Source organism: Agelaius tricolor, unplaced genomic scaffold (genome assembly GCF_023055355.1).
Source record: "Agelaius tricolor isolate 1412-34295 unplaced genomic scaffold, bAgeTri1.0.p SCAF_8, whole genome shotgun sequence".
NCBI lineage: Eukaryota > Metazoa > Chordata > Aves > Passeriformes > Icteridae > Agelaius > Agelaius tricolor.
Genome location: NW_027269268.1, coordinates 3,182,939 through 3,197,521, shown reverse-complemented (window position 1 = coordinate 3,197,521; position 14,583 = coordinate 3,182,939). Strand labels below are relative to the sequence as shown.

The window sequence follows — 14,583 nt, the reverse complement described above, 5'->3', positions numbered from 1 at the left end:
CCTTTGCAGCCCCAGGGCCTGACAGTTTCAGGAAGATCAAGGAGAGCTCCAGGACTGGCATCCCACCTGTTATGCTGCACAGTAACCTCAGTGTGGGTGTGTCGCCTCCGTAGCCATTCATGAGCCCCTCGCTGGAGGCCTTGGGCACGGGAATTGTCATCGTGATGGGCTTGTGGAACTTCCTTCTCCTGGGCTCCAGTGTGACTATGGGACTGAAGGTAGCCTTGTTGCCCAAAATCTTCTTGGTAAGTTCAGTGTGCATAGGTTGTGCCTTTCCAAAGCAACAGGAAATAACAGAGCAGTTACTTGAAAGCAGTTTAATGATGTGTAGAGAACTGGGTCTGTATATTGCCAACAAACCCCTTATCTTTTCAAATTGCACAATTTCCTATAAAAATCTGCAGACAGAAGAACTGACTGCCAGTGAGAAGGGGAGACCTCACTTTTTAATTTTTCCCATGCCTGCCTCTTCTTCCTATCTCCTTTCTTGTTGCTTATCAGATTTTTACAGCATTAATTTAAATTCACTTAACCACTAGCAAATGATAACCTGGTTACTCTGGCTGTTTTATGGTGCTAATCAGCTAGTCCCAGGATTTAAACAACCACAGTTTCCTGGAAGAGGTAAATCATGGATGCATGCAGCAGCAGGACAGGATGGAGATAAAGACTTCCCTCTCTGTGGGAAGTGAATTGTTATACTGGTTCATTCACACTGAAAATCTATATATTTAATAAGAGTTTAGCATGTTTAATTGTTGCAGCACTTTGTACTTCTCTGATGCCTTTCATATGAAGTATTTAGGAAATTCTATGACCTGACACTAATATCAGCATCATCACCAAAATTTCTTCCCAAAGTTATATAGACAGTTAATAGACAAGACTCTGAACTAAGTGGAAAACCCAAAGCTTTACCACTTGCTTTGATTTTGCATGGATTTTTTTTCTTTTATTACTTTTACTGTAAGTGTTGTAGATAACACACAACACAACAAGGTGGATATGCTGGTTGTCCATTCAAAAAAGGTGATTTGTCACCAAAAATAAAACCAAAACTCTGTGCATGCTTCAGTGTACCTGGAGGCCAACGCGAATTCGCTTGGTGAGTGCCCCTTCTGGGAAGACAGCCTGCACCTGTGGGACCACGGTGCTGCTGAGCACACCTCCCTCGGGCCCGATGAGGTTGCTGTCCTGCTTGATCCGGGACACAACTGCAAAGTACTGGGGGAAATCCCGCGTGATGATGCGGCAGATCCGCTTCTTCTCAAGCTCCTCTGGAGTGTCAAGCACTGAGGGCAGAAGAGCAGAATTTCACAAAAACAGTACAGCCACCTTCAAAATGCACTCAAGCTTTTCACAGTTTTGGGCAACTTAGGCAAAGTATTTTGTCTAGAAATAATGGGAAAAGGAAACACGCCCCTGTGTTCAGCTAAACCAGAGCAATCAAGAAAGAACAGACAGACAGATGAAGGCAGCAAACAGAAGAAACTGGCAACACCTCCAAAATCATCAGCCAAACAAGCAAAGGGATTGGTTCCAGCCCCTGCTCTCTCACCTATGTCCTGAAGTAGCATGAACGAAACAAAACTTCAAAACACTATCAAAATATGAGTTCAGTTTTAATGCTGTGAGTTGTCTTGTTTACTTTGGAATTTGTGAAGTTTTTTTGCAAAAAAAACCCCAAAACAAATTAATAACAACTTTTGCAGCTCCTAGACATTGCAAGGCCATTCTGTTCTCTCAAAAAAGCAAGAGTACCCATGACTGACATTTCCTCCCACACATGGAGCTGCTCCGAAAGGATCAGTACGATAATTGCCTTGTTTTGGAAAGTTGTTTGCTGTGGAAGCTTTTTGTTTAACACTATGAGAAGGAACAGGAGAAAACACAAGTCTGGAGTCTATTGTCAGCTTCATGAAGGGAGACATCCTGCCCCACTGCTTCAACAAGGGAAGTGAGCACCATGGTAAAAGCTGCTACACCCAGGGTACAGAAGGAACACAGGAGCAGGGTAAGGAACCAAGTGCCACTGGATACCTTCATCCATCCCATTCAGGATTTCGTTCAGTTCATCCTCGGTGTATTCACAGAAATGCTCCTTCCAGCTGTCCCCGTTCTCGCTGCGCAGGATCACCAGCTCTCTCTCCTTGCCACGCAGGGCAGCAAAATGGGGAATCTCCACAATCACGGGCCTGGCACAGCAACACAGCGCATTAAATGCACACGGGAGAGAGGAAAAACAGGATTAACAGCAACTCTATTCAGTCTGCTACAAAGTGACCTGGAATTCTACCTATTTAGCTGGAATACTTTGGCAAAATCCTAAACTAGTAGGTCACTAACACAGACTAGATTGTTACAGGGACCCAATAAGTGCTGAAGGACAAATGAGAAAGTGCATTCACCTCTTTCCACAGTGTGAATGAGATTTGGTAAGAAAATAGTGCTTATCTGGAAATTTGGTGATTGTTTTTGCAAATCCATCAAAAAACTCATGCTCATTTTATTTGTCACTACTGTCTGGGTTAACCTGTGCAACTTCATTTCAAAGAGAATCTACTGTAATGTATAGGAATAGTGGGACAAATTCTGATCTCACTTATACTAGTGCAAATCAGAATAATTTCATTGCAATTCAGAGACAATTGTGTCCTGTGCCAATTTCACTTTGTAATTCTATATATTCCAATGAATTTATTCCTGATTCACACCCTGGGAGAGATACAGGAAGTCTGAGGAGATTGATTGGATTACTATTGCAGTATAAGAGATAAGAATTTGCCTTGTTGCCTTACAAGTCAACATCTGCACCAGCATATGCACTCACATATATATATATATATATATACACACACATATATACAACACATATGTGTACATATAATATATCTGTATTGAGATATACATATACATACATACTCTTAGAAATAAGAGAGAATATATAAAGATATTTGTAGATACACTTCTCTAATTAAACGACTCACACAGGTTACCAGGTATGCAGTAAATGTCATGTGTTCTATCACACTGGTGGTATCCAACATAAAATTTATTGATTGATCAGTCCTTGATATAAAAAAAAAGAGTTTAAAATTTACAGTAGATTCTTTTTTTTTTGTGGTCCCAATCCAGGTTGCTTTGCTACAGACATCAAGCACAGAACTAGGAAGATTTCATGCCAAAACAAAAATGAAGGCCACAGTACTTGAAGAAAAAGATACAAACATACCACCAAAACAAAACCACAAACCACAAAGGTTGGAAAATGGTCCACTAAGGGTTAAGTGTACAAAATCTCAAATGATAGAAAGGGACAATATCATGGGCATAATGACATAAAAAAATCATATTGCAGAAGGAGGAGAAGAATGGGGAGGTCAGCATCCATCAATTTGTTTCAAGTCTCTCCTACCCAAGGAATTTGGTCCCAGGAGGCCCCAGCTGAAGGATTCGGCTGACCAAGCTTTCTCCCTCATTAAGTGGGGGAGGAGCCGTAGGCAGATGAAGTTTACTGAGTACATCCAAAGCAGCAGTGAAAGAAAGAACATAAATAAACTTTATGTATTTTTTGTGCCAGAATGCCAGTGCCACTGTCTGGTCCACAGAGTGGAATTAGGCTGTACACTGAATAAGGTTCCGTCCTAGCCATGACAATTTGGTGACCCAAATCAGAAAATCAGATTTGTTAATTTAAGATCTTTTCTTTCTCATGGGGGTTTTGGCCGTGTACTCAATGGAAGCAGGATCTGGACCTTAGAATGCACTCCTGCAAACAGGACAGTGATTTTTTGATCTCACTGCCAACACAACACCTTGGAAAAGGCTTCCAGGAAGGGCATAAAGATCTGAGAATGAGTAAAATACACTACATGCCTGTCTTGCAGGGGAGACACTCTCATCAGATAGGAAAACCATTAAAAAAGAATGGGAGACATACTTAAAATCCATTTGTGTGTGACAAAGATAATGGGAAGACTGAATGTGACAGCACAGTATTTCTTCTGCTCTTTAGATTTCTTTCTCCTTCTTTTTAGAAATGACCAAGATGGGAAAAGAATAAGTGGTAGCACTAACAAAGATGGTGACTCTGACGACTGCCTGTTATAAATGGATTTTAAAGCAACTGAGTTGTTTTTAAATGGATTTAAACTATTGGTGTGTCTAGCCACTTTTTTTACAGGTGCTGAATGAAGTTTTCTACTGCATTAGAAGGGGTTCCTTCAGTCATCCACTTTTGGATGTCACAGTTGATAGGGCAGAATAGCTGGTGAAACAAATTTTCAAAAGTGCAGATAACTGCTGCTTTCAGCTGAATATTGCTAAAGTGAGCTCAGCAGCAGACACAAATTTGATCTTTCTATGGGCTTTGCAGGGTGGGAAGGAAGAAATGGCCAAGAAAATCCAGAGTTGTCCTACTGTTTAATCTAGCAATTTCAACCCCAGGAAAATCAACAGCACTGTGCTTCCGTTGTAGTCCAAATTTTTGAGACCACAACACAAGACTCTAAAATAAACTCCTGGACCTTGTGTTGTGTAGGTAGCAGGCCTCACATTTGGGCATTAAATCAGTGCAGTGCTATTAATTTTTTAAGTATAGCATGAGCTGCCTTTTCTGGCTGCAGAAGTCTTTTCTCACTCTAATATCACAACACTGAGCAACAATTATATCCAAGGAAGTACATTAACCATGTTTGAAATACCTGTGTTGAACAAAAAGGTGTAAAAGCTTTAAGACTCATTCCCTGCCAGCTGCTCTGCATTTCACACAACTGCTCTGTTTGTTACCATGTGCTACAGAGATCTTGTCCAGCTCAGCTTTGCCAAAGGAACCATTTCAGTGCAAGGCAAACACACAAAGAGGCTGAAGGTTTCCCTTCGGGCCACGCGGCCCCCCTTACCCAAGGAACTGAGCCCCAGAGGGTCCCACTTCGATGAGGCGGCTGGCCAGCCCTTCTCCCTCCACCATGGGTGGCATGGTGGCCAGCCTGTGGCGCTTCACCAGGCGGCACGTCACGCGTGTCGGCGCCGTGCACTTGCGCGGGGGGATGATGATGCGCAGCCCGTTGTGCCGGCAGCCCCGCATGGCGCCGCCGCGAGCGTCCACCATGAAACTCACCAGGAAGCTGCAAAATCAGGGCAGACAGTGAGACCCAGAGCACACCACCGGCTCCCTCGGTTACGTCCCACATACGTACAAACGTATGTTAATAGAGCTCTTGCTCAAGAGGTACAATGAGAAAAAGCCTTTCTCCCATGTGAAGCACCACATCATGCTGAGTTCACTGTTAATTAAACTGGCAACTGCTACCCAACAGTTCTTGACAGAAAGTTTTATGTCACAGGGCTGTTGTTGGTAAAATACCAGCAGACATTAATAAATGTGAACACGTGTACCTATTGCAAAGTGCAAACATCACTACTCTGTACCTGCGAGAAGCTGCATTTAAAGTTGGCACTCTTTAAATACTTCACAAGTAAATATTATTTATGATTCAAAAATAAAAAGCCAATTCTGATTGGATGGCTCAGGTTTTTTAGTTTTTTGGGGTTTTTTTAAGATTCTCAATATAATTTTCTAGGTATTTGATAAACTATAATTTCTTAGAAAAATGGGCTTGGATATTAAAAAAATAATCAAATTTCATTCTGGAATGCATGAATAATTCGTAGTCCATCAGTGGGGTTATCACCAATTTATATAAAAAATCCCCAGCATGTTGTTACGGTTTGAAGGCAAATTTGGGGTTTGGTCAGATGACAACAGCAAGGGTCACTATATAAAATGGTTATTTATGGATTTTGGATTTTCTGTGTTACTTTGCACAGCAACACATTGGGAAAACTTAGAGATGTAGAAAGCCATCTACAGGGACCTTACTTCTAGCACAAGGTAAATAAGAGGGATAAAAACATTTCATTTTGTTTGGAACTTCTCTTGTGCTGAATTCTTTGTAGTTCCAGATATACCAACAGGTTGATACTGGGGACATCCTTCTACACATGGGAAAGGTGTAGAACTACTTCCAATTTTTTAAATTTTTTTTTTACTGTTTGATTACAGGATCATGCCTGATGTGGGATGGTAATGTCAGGTTGCTGGAAGTGAAAATAAGAGTAGATGAGACAGAACGGTGTCAGGCCTACTTCTAGCCACTAATAAAGAACCAGCACAATGGGGAGTCGCAGAAATGCTACTGAAGGACCTGCAATAGAGAAAAGCCCTTATAACAGGAGTAACAAACACAGGGATTTTTCCACTGCCCCCTTGACCGTTCTGTGCAACAAACATTGCATCCATTCATTGTCCACACAGCTACAAGAATTCCACATGCTGTAAAAACACAACACTCGACACACCGTGCAGGTCAGAGATGGACGATGGGAAGGAGCCACAAGCGCCAGTCGGAAGCACACCATGCACCACGGATGCCAGTCTGTCTCACACATGCAGGCTCCTAGTCTACTGCCATTCAGATACCTCTAGGCTTTGCTTAGGGTAAAACTCTGGGTAGTACAACCATTAGCTCATTCCTTAGAGGTTCGTGTTTCTGTGGTTTTAACAAGGGGGAAAAAAAGAAAATGAAAACATTTTACAGCTTCGATTGTCTGGGGATTTGTTGAGAAGAATGGGAGCTTCCGTCACAAAATACATTCTTTGTACATATTAGAGCACAGATGAAAGAGGAGCTTAAGAGACACTAAATGCTCAATTGTTGCACTAATGCTCTTGGCTTGTGCTGCAATTGCCCCTGAAGTACATGAAGTAGTGTTATCAAAACAGTTCTGTGTGATGTTTCAGAGAACGTGTCCAAGTCTCCAGTACAATGGGTGTGTTTGAGGCAGTCAATGACACTGCTGGAAGAAGAGTTTCTCATTTTAAAGCTACTGCTAAGAGCAACACAAACACTCCCCCACAACTCCCAGAAGCTAATGAGAGCTCTGACTGAATTACAGCAGCATTCACATTCCTCATTGTGCAAGCTGTCATAAACACACTATTTAGGATTAAGTTATTTTCATTATTAACATAATATTCAGGATTGCATTCTTTAACACCAGGATCATCGTTTTTTGCTGTCCATCACTAAAATATTAGTGCTGGGTCACCTGCTGTCCCACGTTCTCCTTAGCTTATCTCCCTGCTTGCCTCGGCAATGCCAAATCCACTGTTCACTGCTAGAACACAGACAAACCAAAGGTGAGGATCCAAACCAAGTAATCTCCCTTCGGGCCCTTGTGGGTTCTCTTTTTACTATGGTTGCAATTTCTTCTTTCAGTTTGAGTTTACTGAATGTGCCTGGTGGGTCAGTAAATCCATCACAAAGTCTATCTCACTTCAGCCCTCTCTCACTGGAACAACCACAGCTCCAAGGAGTGGAAAAACAGGCAGAGGTAAATCTCACTGGGAGGTGAACACAAAGATAACAAAGAAACAGTGCTAGGATAAAACCAGTAGGATATTATTAAGATTATCTGTAAAAACAGCTGTTTCTATCATAAAGAAGATCTAAGGTTGTTATTCAGACAGCACAGAAAGATTAGTGCCAATTATCACATTAACTCTGGAAGAGCCAGTTCCCAAACCCAGCTATAGAATACTATGGAATTGCTGGAAAAGAGATTTTGGAGAGCTAGCATGAATATAAGTGCAAAGGAAAGAAACTGAAGGGGAACATTTCTGAGCTTTAGGTCTGTAGCATAAAATCCTGGAAGGGCAGAGCACCGACACAGGCTTTGCAACCACAGATTGTAAAAATACACCCTTTTCCACTATACCACTCTGTTTCTTTCCCACCTTTTTACTACATTTATTTTTTCATCCACTTATTTAATCCAATTTTTTTCATCTTTTTTTTTAATCAGCACATTTCACATAATTTTGGCTATACAAGAGAGCGAAGCAAATAATTCATAAGAAAGCTTTTTCTGAATCACAGCAGCCTCTTATTCTGCCTATTTGCTACATAATAGGGCATCTGGATGGGGCCACTGCTGTTCCAGGACCGGAAAAGCCTTTCCCTTTTGAAGGAGTGTGTCTATCAATACACAAATAATTCACGCAAAACTACTGCATGACAAAAAACATGCTTTCTGAAGTGTGCATTTAGGAAAGTGAAAAAATTGTATGACTAATATAGAGTAAATGTAAAATTCAAACTAATTATTTTGTTGCCCACGCATACAGATATTAGTTTTCCTCTTCCACTTCTGTTACCAAGTGTTGTTAAGTGACGTGACTGAGAGAGGAAGAGATTGCACTCCACAAAAAAACATTAGCAGGGATAAATGGCAGATGAAGCCATCACTCTGGGAAGTGATACCTTATCATACTAAATTCCCATGGTCAAAAAGAAGCTAGTGCATAACACTAGCGCATGAATAACCTAACATTCCATATACTCCCTAAAGCTAAGGAGCAAACTCGGTCCTTACTCCATGTTCCAGCTGCATGGAGCACTACTACAGCACTATCAGCCACCCACCTACATATAGGGAATAACGGGGAGAGGGATCATGAAAGAGAAAGACAGATAGCAGAGAAGAGTTCAAGGGGGGGGGGGGGGGAGGGAGCAGGGGGGGAAAGAAAGAAAAACCCAGTTAATAAAAGAGATTAAATGAACTTTAACTTAAGTGATGACTCAAAGCAGATTGCAGGTTAAAGCTGCATCTTTCTCAGTACTAAGACACCCTTTGAGTAAGTTTCATTTTTAGTTTTAAAAGTTCTGTTAGAAATGAGGCATGACACAAACATGTGACCCAGGCAGTCCTGAAAATTGGATCAATACTGAGGTGGTAGTACAATATAAAAGCCAGACTGGGGAAACAAATCAGGTTTGGGGAAATCAGTGCCTTCTCTCCTTTAAAGAGAATGAAGGGAAAATCAAAATTATTTTTCTAAAGAAAAAATAAAGTACAAAAGCAATTCTCTCATAGGAATCAGTTACAGACTGCAGGGGAGTCTACACACGCTTCAGTTAAACACACAGCAGTCAGCTCAAGCATCATTCATTCTTTCTCAATTTAGCAACCTTAGTCATAAATTAGAGAGGCCATGTCATCCTCTTCAATTTTAGAACAATTAAGAATTCATGCTTGCCATATGAAAGATATATCAAATAACACTGGCTGTCATGGCTTTGTGGTTGAGTACACAGACAGAAGGCCCCTAATCCTAAATCCTTCAGGCTGTTTCCACACCTTCTATAGAGAGCAGAGCAAGCAGGTCTTGGGGTTTCTACTTGATCAAAACACAGACAAAATATATGCATTGGATAGAAGGGGCAAAAAGTTGGGGTGTATTTTCATGAAATATTTGTATTTTAGATCTGAGCCTGAGTTATTCCCTTTGCTGCTTTTATTAATATAGAATTAACTTGGGTTTATTCTGTATCTATCCTCATGTGAAAGATAACAGCAGGATGAACAAAGACACTGGAAACTGGATGTGTCAGTGCTGGAGGGGGTGAAGGAAGCCACTTGTGTGCTTTGTGAGGAGTCCCTATTGCATCAAGGGCTTGGCAGAGTTTCAGGTGGCCGTGACCGCAAGCGTGGGGGCACTCGTTCTGCAGAGTCACCGGGAGAGCCATGCAAACCCAGCAGGTCAGGGGCTTTCTAGGACAGGCAACAACTCTTGGAACACACAGAACCAAACTAGACAAAGTCTCCAGCACCACTGCCATACGCTGGGCTCAGGTAGGGTTCTCTTCCCAAGCAGCTGGGCAGGCACACATGCGCTCAGCAGATAGCAGGGAACAAAGCTCCAACCAGAGCACACCCGGTGTAGACACAGTCAGAAACTTCTCAGCACACATTATGTCCATTTATCAAAGAAACTGGGAAACAAGGAGATAGCAGCATTCAGTGTTAGTCGCAGTGTGAAGAAGCAGAAACAAACAATCAGGGTGCTTCAGCCATCGGAAAGTGTTCAGCAGGAGAAGGAAGCCGGAGAGAGGCTGAAACTCAGAAAAAAGGCCTTGATCCAGCTCCCACTGAAGTCAACAGCAAAGTCATTCAACTACCTCAGAGTGCTTTCCAGCAGGCTGTAACTATGCCATCCAGAAACAAGGCAAAATTCACATTCCAGGAGGACAAAAAACATGATTCTAACATAGGAAGCCTCTACTATATTAACTTCTGACATCACTCTCTTCACTGCATTAGTCAGCTGCTGAGAAATTCAGTGACACGACCTAAAAGGATGAGTCTGTAGTTTGGGGGTTTAATTAGCCACTTTACAATTTTGCAGAGCTTAATATTTAAGGCAATTTTCACCTTTCTAGGGTTAGGCTGAAGGAAGTAAATAGGTACTGTGCCAGTTAACATTTATTTTGCCAAGGGAAGATAATCTCCTTTGGGATGGTTCAGCTTCAGGTGTTCTGTGCAGAATATAATGTGCCAGTGGTTCGAGCACTGACTGACCCTCACACAAAAAATATGTGTAGCATGAAAAATAAGATATACTAAGGTGGGCTGTTAATCTACTAGTTCAAATACAGTGGTACAATTTGGAAAATGTGACTAAGAGAGTGGCTCTGCAATATTTTTTACACAGACAAGCAAGATAAAAAGCCCACTTACTAATATAATAATTTAATCATTACAGGGGTTTGTGTTGAGTTATCTGGGGAGGGATTATTTCTTTAAATATGAATATTAAACCATGCCACCCACAAAGAAAAGCTATGGTTAAATACATCAATGGTTAAAACAAGCTGGGATGGTATAAGGAGCTTTGTTAAGACTTTTTGCAGTGGGCTTATTAACAATTCCAGAATTGTTTTGTTATAGATACCAAAGCAGATGGGAGAAAGTGGACACTTACTGTAAAAGAGAAGTCATGCTATATATAACTATTATATAACCACTGCTTGTTAGATTTATTTTTTTCTCTTGGCTAATGGGCACTAACAAAACACTAAAGCATCCTGAAGTGAGGTAAGAGGGGAGGACAAATAGGGTGGGTGAGAAGTGCAATGTAATAAAGAAAGAAATTATGCAGAAGTTCACCTGCTGTTGTCAAGATCAAGACATGGAGAAGAGCATCTGCAATAGAATAGATGGTTTAACATCAAAAAGGAACAGAAAGGGGGGAAAAAAAGAATGAGTTAAATGAAATACTGAAATACTGGAAAAATGAAACAGATTTCTAAAGCAAACACATGAACATATACATATATATGCATATTCCTCACAGGTGGGAAGGTTGAAGTGAGTATGGAAAATAAGCCTAAGTAAACAGCCTCAGTTCCAAGTGGCCACTACCTGTACAGCAGTGAAACTGGAGGGATCTGCTTTCTCTATGGACACCCTCACACTGCAAGCCAGACACCTAAAATGCACAGCTGGATTCCAAGTAAAACTCTCAGAAGCAGAGAAGGGGAGATGCTTGGTTTAGGTATCCACATCCAAAATGTGGACTGTGGGATACCAAAGGCTAAGGCACCCAAGGTAATTCCAGCCAGCATTCCTGATAGCGCAATAAATCTCATTTGTCTTTCCTTAAAATCCTCTATCAATACATTGTCCTCCACTTCCTTCCATTTCAACATGTTTCTTGTCCTCCTTTTGTTCTACAAAATGACAAATTTCAAACTCTCATTTTGACCTGTTTAAGCCCTCAGTAATCACTTAGTGTCACATGGACAATTAGTTTTCCAACTTCCCTTTTTATTTTATGGATCTCCATTGTCATTTTCTTCCATTAACATGCTTTGCTATTAATGAAACACTCTCACTCTTTTTCCTCATTGTTACTTTCTGAACAAAGGCCATAAAGCTGCAGCCTAATTTGAAATCACTTAGACTTTCAGATTTAAGAAATGACTATCAGCTGGTCGCTGCCAGGTCCTGTTTCCATAACGATTTCCAGGAAATCAACCTTACATTGGGAAAAATATATTATGGATTCAAAATACAACACTTGAAAGATATTTTGTTTACCTTGTTAGCAAGGATCCAGCCTCCTTTTTTGCAGACATGCAGCTAAGAATGATAATTCACATTATTTATCACAGTACGAGCTGCCAAATCCCTCATCTTTTCATAGATGGAAACAATGACTTCCAGCAAGATAAACTCACTAATAGTATCCCAACTGTGTAATTTATTTCAAGATACAAGTAATGACACACTATGTTCATCCATTAGTCAAACAGGGACTTCTTCAGCAAATTATATAAAAGAAATCAGGATTTTTCATCAAACAGGAGCATTACTGTGAGTCAGAGTTGGAAAACTTGCAGAGCTGCTGTGTACTTGCTCTAGAACACAACACCAAGTTCATATAATAGCATGGACCCAAAGCTCCTTCCTCACAGTGCCATGATCCTGACAACACATCAGATTTGCTCTCTTATCTACTGTGACTCTACACAACTGTCAGGAAAATTCTTAGAAATATAATCTATACAAATAATTCCACTGTATCACCAGAACACAGCTAAGAAAACAACATAGTTTTGCACACCATTGATATTTTAAAAATCTTACAGTCACTCTTATCTTCACCATTCATGTATATTCTTATGGAAGATAAAAATATGGTACTGCCAAGCAATATCTAAATGCTGCATATCTTTCCCTTCAGTGATTTTTTTTTTTTTTTGCCTTCAAGCATAATAAAAATACACAGGTTCTTCCACAATAGGATATTGTGTGGTATGAGACTAAATCTGTGAAGCATATTTGGATTTATGTAGGATTTATTTATTCTGTCTCTCACATTACAGCAGGAAATTATAAATGACATCCCATAACTTCAGCAGTAAAATCATACAACTCTATCTTATTGGATGTTCAGCACCTAAACTTTTTGGCATACTCAGAGATCCTTAACTTTGCTCAACATATAAGATCAAGTAGTTTTATGAGAAGAAGAAAATCTGATTTGCTTGAAAGGGAGTTTAAGTGCAGGAATTAATACTTTTTTCTTCAGCTGAACTTGGAAACTATCTGGAAACTGTCAGCTGCATAAAATGACCGGAAGACCTTTATGTTGAGATTTTGAGCCCCACAAGAGCCTTATCTCTTAGGAGAGAAATATTTTTTGGGTTTCAAAATGGTTGCAAAAAACTCTGACCAAAGAACTTACTTTTTCATCCTTCCTGATGAAATTATCAACATATTGAAGGAACAGTTATATTTAAAAGTTAAATGGATGGTTAAAGCCTTTTCCCTTCTGAAATTTCAGACATGGCAGAAGATTCAGGTAGTTATGCAAAGGCTGAAATATGTGCCTGTGAAGTTCCACATTGAGAGAACCGTTCCCTATGAATTTATCCCTTTGCCTGGGGGTGTTACACTGTGATCCACAGGAACACTTCCCTACAATGGGAGATCTATAAGAACCCTACAGCAATTTGGGCTTCACCACTGGCGTGGTGCAGGGAGAAAAGTGCAATTTGTCCCCTCAGATTGTACAGAACACAAACTTACTACATCTGTGACAAATAAATTACCACCCAATACTGTGCTGATGTGTTATTTCTCAAAAACACCATCTGAACTCAATACATTTTCAGTGTCCTGGGCAAAACCAAGGCCACACCCTTGCATAGGACCACTGACAGTGTTTATCTAGGATTTCTTTCAAAATTCTACAAGTTTTCTTTCATGATAGGTAACTACTATTTCACTGCATGCCCTAAATGTCAGCCCTGCTGCTGAGTCATAAGAAGCCACAAACAGTGTGTGTCTGCATGTGGAGAGGAGTGTGGCTGACAACAGGGCTCTGAATCACAAATACATTTGTTGTTCTAGCAGAGTGAGTGCAGCAATCATGAACTTCTACAACTGTTTCAATTTAAAGGAAGGTCTTAGAAGCAAAACTCTAGTAGTCAATGTACTTTTCTAAGAAAACATATGCACCCCAACAGTTTATGACTCAGACCAATCTAAACAAGATAAAAACGAAGTGTTGTACAGTCTTTTTCAAAGGCTGAGAAATTGTTATTAAAGCTTTCTTTATTCTAATATTTAGTGTCAGTTTAGTGCTTATATATAAAAGAAGAACATAATTTGTCTTAAAATTCACTATTTCACGCAAGGCTGCAGAGAGTGTTGCTCCTATCAAAATCAGATATTTTATCCTACCACTAGCATCCTGGTCATCTAAAAAGATGGGAATATCACTCATTCTTTTTAAAAGAAAACAACAAAATAATTGCACATCCAATAAATAAGTGCCACTCTTCTAGAAAGTACTTAGTTCATCCTCAGCAATCACAGGAAAGACCGACCTCTCAGAAAGGGCAAATTTATACATCCTTTGGAAAAATCTGTAAGCTCTCTAGGGTTAGAATAAAGCACCAAAGCAATTTTAAAGCTTTCATACCAGAATATAGATATAAACAGACACACACTTTATATATGAGGCATTTTCATTTCACCTGTTAGTTTTGGAGCTCATGAAAAGCAAATCCAAGGAGTGCTGGTCACAGATAACTATCCTACAATCAGCTAACAGACAATATTCTCATCTATGTCACATGAGTCAATCTGGCAATGTTGTCCCTCCCTCTAGATCAGGACTGCCTGTCATTCCAAATGGGACTCCAGTGCTAGTTTTTAAAAATACAGACT

At 40.3% G+C, this 14,583-nt stretch overlaps 1 protein-coding gene across 38 annotated transcripts in view; it reads right to left on the bottom strand.

Moving 5' to 3' along the window:
* ANK2 (ankyrin 2) overlaps positions 1-14,583 on the bottom strand; it is a 277,485-nt gene that overhangs the window by 31,508 nt on the left and 231,394 nt on the right. For 17 of the 38 annotated variants that reach the window (XM_071431333.1, XM_071431335.1, XM_071431336.1 and 14 more), the window contains 7 exons: positions 11,944-11,985; positions 11,011-11,046; positions 4,902-5,126; positions 3,416-3,514; positions 2,041-2,195; positions 1,081-1,292; positions 67-271 (listed from right to left, as the gene is read on the bottom strand). In XM_071431333.1, the coding sequence (XP_071287434.1) occupies positions 67-271; positions 1,081-1,292; positions 2,041-2,195; positions 3,416-3,514; positions 4,902-5,126; positions 11,011-11,046; positions 11,944-11,985 (974 nt within the window). The remainder of the gene's footprint in view (positions 1-66; positions 272-1,080; positions 1,293-2,040; positions 2,196-3,415; positions 3,515-4,901; positions 5,127-11,010; positions 11,047-11,943; positions 11,986-14,583) is intronic. The other 21 variants (XM_071431348.1, XM_071431362.1, XM_071431361.1 and 18 more) reach the window with 4 other exon arrangements.